The 4,196-nt window shown below is 45.0% G+C and overlaps 1 protein-coding gene across 1 annotated transcript in view; it reads right to left on the reverse strand.

Annotated features, from left to right (window-relative positions):
- Positions 1-1,616: 1,616 nt before the first annotated feature.
- LOC107101140 (glucocorticoid modulatory element-binding protein 1-like) overlaps positions 1,617-4,196 on the reverse strand; it is a 27,184-nt gene continuing 24,604 nt past the window's right edge. Inside the window, exon 11 of the mRNA XM_015399929.1 lies at positions 1,617-3,594. Coding sequence (XP_015255415.1) covers positions 2,747-3,594 — 848 coding nt within the window. The 3' untranslated portion in view covers positions 1,617-2,746. The remainder of the gene's footprint in view (positions 3,595-4,196) is intronic.

Here is a 4,196-nt window from a genome sequence, read left to right on the forward strand (position 1 = left end):
CAATAAATATCCTTCATATTTCCTTTATTTCCCAATGATCCTTAAAGACTCCATTCTTGGCCTGTCCTTTCAACTAGTCTTCTCAATTTCTCCCTTTCAGGTTCATATGTTTTACAGTTCATTAATACGTAAGCATTTGTTCCAAATACTACATCCAGTTAAATGAAAAATAAAATAAAAACACAATCAGGAAAATCAAACAACTCTTACAGTTATTTGGTCAACACTCCTAACCATTTGATGGACAGAAGATAATACTATAAAATATCTGGAATTATCTGAAATAAACTTCAGTAAAACAGTTATTAGATTATTGCCTCATCCATCTCTTTTACCTGCTATTGACATGGATTTAAATTTGCTGTTTTAAAAGAAAAATAAGGAGGATATTTCAGGTTCAAGTATGGTTGAATTTTATAGTTCTATCTTCTGTCCATCAAATGGTTAGGAGTGTTGACCAAATAACTGCAAGAGTTGTTTGATTTTCCTGATTGTATTTTTATTTTTTTTCATTTAACAGGATGTAGTATTTGGAACGAATGCTTATGTATTGATGAACTGTAAAACAAATTAACCTGAAAGGGAGAAAATGAGAAGAATAGTTGAAAGGAAAGGCCAAGAATGGAGTCTATTGGGAAATAAAGGAAATATAAAGGATATTTATAGATTAAGGAAAGCATTATTTAGTTATCTTCAGAGTACAAAATTAAAAAATAGAATTTAATAGATGTAAAACAATGTTGCTACACACTTATGAACAGTAGGTGGCGGTATGCAGCTTAAAGTTGCTTGCGATCCGCCATGATAGAAAAGAAGAAGAAGGAAGGAGGAAGGAATGCTTTCATTGGATGAACAGAAGCTGAGTGTGATTGGCTGATGGTTTGGTTCATTTACATTGCTGAAGCTGCGAGCGCAGAGAGCCGAGCGAACAGCTAATGTTGAGCGTGGAGAGAGAGCAGGTCGAGCGTGAGCAGAGATGAAACTGAGCGCCAGAACAGTGTGTTGAGAAGCTGCGTGAAGCTGACACCCCACCCACGTCAAAAAACTCTGCAAATAGACTGAATGGTTAGTGCAACATTAGTGCAGATTTTAAAAAGACTTCCCTTCTTTCCAGTGTTGGCAGTGAGATATCATTTACTTTAGTCCCAGACTAAATTACTGACAAGAATTTACAGGATAAAAAGGCCTGAAACAAAAACAGCAGCAGGTGAAATTAGTTGTGTAATAAATGTCGGTTGTGATCATCACCTGCAAGTATAGAGAATATAGTTTGAATGGGACATGCAAGCAGCACAAACCGTTTTAACGGCACAAATCAGCACAAATGAAGCACTAAAAAAGGAGACCTCTTTGGTTTAAATCGGAGTTTAATGGGGGGATGGTGACCTCTGGATGACCTAAAAAATAATCTTTTATATCTCTTAAACAAAAGTAGCACAAACAATATTTTTTTCTGCACTAACGTTGCACTAACCATTCAGTCTATTTGCAGAGTTTTTTGACGTGGGTGGGGTGTCCGCTTCACGCAGCTGTGTAGAGAGGGTGTTTCAGAGTTGAGCGCGTGCCAGAGCGGTTTTGCGCGCGCCTGCTGTCTCTCTGCGCTCGGATTGGTTCCTGCGCGCTCAAACCGATGGCACAAATATCTCTCCATAGATAAAACCCATGAAGGAGATGCCTTTTCTCAGTCTGGCCCTGAACACAGTGCCTCCTGGTGGTGGGACATAAAAACAGCACCTTTAGCTTCTTTCTCTCCTTTAATCGGATATTAAAACACATTACAAATTCAGTATTTAAACGCTCTTTTTTAAATTAAATGATTGAACAGGTATCTGTTGGTGCACACTGTATCAAAGAACTTAAATTAATTCCTCCATATTTGCACATCAAAAAGGCCAGACCTCTACGCTTTCCAAACTAATAAATATATCAGTCATTTACAGGCAGTTGAACATCAGGGATGTGTTTTAGTTTCTAAGCTAACAGTCGGCCAGAGAGCTCAGAAAATCCAATAACATGAGAAAAAATGAGGTTGAGAAGGTGAGGCAAAGCTGGGCCACATTCTGAACCAGTCCCTGAGGAGCTGAACCGGACTGGAAACACCACAGGCGGCTCATCAACAGCAACAGCTAAAGAGGCCAACGGCGAGCAGAGCAACATCCTGAATCCACAGCTTATTGGATCAAAGGGTCTGGAAGGAAAAACGCTGCTAACTTCAGACACATCAGTGATCTTTTTAATCCAATCAGTGATAAATCTGCAAGAATTCAGATGCAGAACTTGAAGTTATTGATGAACAGATTTAATGAGGCAACCAGAGGGAATAGCCTGGCATGCGGATCTGTGCTGGGATGGAACCAGTAGGGGGTCAGGCATCCAGTGACCAGCAGGGTGGTGTGATCCTGACAGGCCAAAGGTTATTGTTAATCCTGGGTGTCCCAGTCAGGTTCCTCCTGCCAGATGTTACTCTGTCCTCCTGCTCTACATGAAGCACCTCTTCTATATACATGTCTACCAAAGGCTGCTTGTTATTACATCCCTGCTTCCTGGGTTTCCTGCACAGCAATGACTCTCACCCACTGAGGCTTCTCTCTGGCCAAGACTTTCTGAGGACTCAACAACCTGTTAGATGTTTTTTGTTTGACCAAAGGCAGAAGAAAAACAACCAAACCAGTATGAACCAGACAGATCCAGAGGAGGCGGAGCAGAAACGTTCAGCTTCCTGTTTCTGCAGAAAACGCCGCTAGCTTTATTCCGCCTTCTTCTCTTCCTGAGTATTTTCCTCGATCACCACGATTTGCACGCCTGATAACTGTCCGTTAGCATCCAGCTGCAGCCCCTGAACCCCCTCAGTCTGAGCCTCTTGCATTTGGCACTGTGAGTCCTCTGTCGCCATGGTAACCTCGATCCCGCTCTGGACCACCATGGCGGTGGCGTCCCGGCCGGGCTCCTCGGCCAGCTGCAGCTCCATCATGCCCACCGTCTGCTCTACAGGGCTGGGGTTGATCTCGATAACCGTGTGCTCCTGGTTGGACTCTAGCTCCCCCTGGAGCACCTCCTGCTGCACCAGCATGGTTCCATCCACTACCTGGCCCTCGATTGGCACCATCTCTGCACCGGCGGCATGCTGGCTGAGATGGAGCAGCTCCACCGGGCTGACCACCGTACCTAGCTGGCTGGAGTCCTGAACAGCAGTGGTGCCCACCAGCGTGAGGCCGGATGACGGGTGCAGAGTGATGGCGTCGCTCTTTCCATCTCCAGCAACCATGTAGCGGGTGAAGATCTGGGAGCCGGCGGGCAGCAGGGTGACGGTGCTGGAGGACTGGGCTAAGGAGGCGATGGGCAGCCCAGCCACGGTGAACGGCTGCCCCACAGAGGACAGCGAGATGGGGGACAGGACGGTGAACTGCTGGGGCTGCAGGGCGGCCTGTTGGCTGACGGGCGACGTCAGCAGGGTGGTTGTGGAGGCGGGCCTCTGGAGGCGGGGCCGCTTGGTTGGCCGCTTGGTGGCGGGTTTGTTTTTGGCTGTCTGAGGGGAGGAGAGCAGGGCTCGAACCTGCTGCTGCTTTTTCTGTTCCTCCAGCTGAGCTTCCAGATCTGCAGAAGAACCAGAGCAGGTTTGTTATGATGAAGGAAATATTTAGATGACAGCAACAGAAACACCATCAGAGGGAGGCGGTTAACCCTAACCCTGCTGAAAACGCCTCCCTGTTCCACAGCCTAAAGGGTTAAACCTCCCTGAGCCTCACCGGGTTTGAACATGGCTGACAAAAATAGAGCTACAGTCAGTAACAACATAGATGCTGAACAAGGCCATTCCACTGTGGAGTGAAAGTCTAAACATTGGAAAGGAAGAAACAATCAATAGATCAGCAATACAGAATAAAACCAAGAAAAGCCGACTGGATAGAGATGAGGATCTATACAGATGTAGAACCAATAGATCAGTTGTTACACTTCTGATGACATCAAAGAAATCAATAAATATAACTGAAAGCATCACATGTTTGGGACTTTTAGGAAAAACTCTAAATGACCACCAGAGGGCAGCAGAGAGCCGAGGCTGAGCTCCATGATGCAGAAGGAGGAAATCATCAGAAAAGCCTTTTCCTCTCAGTCACATTCAGTTTTCACAGAAACAAACATTTAATTAAATCCCAAAGGAAAAAAACTATTGTTTTAACAGGAAACGGCTAAAG

The sequence above is a fragment of the Cyprinodon variegatus genome, unplaced genomic scaffold, assembly GCF_000732505.1.
Source record: "Cyprinodon variegatus isolate N-32 unplaced genomic scaffold, C_variegatus-1.0 Scaffold1057, whole genome shotgun sequence".
Lineage (NCBI taxonomy): Eukaryota > Metazoa > Chordata > Actinopteri > Cyprinodontiformes > Cyprinodontidae > Cyprinodon > Cyprinodon variegatus.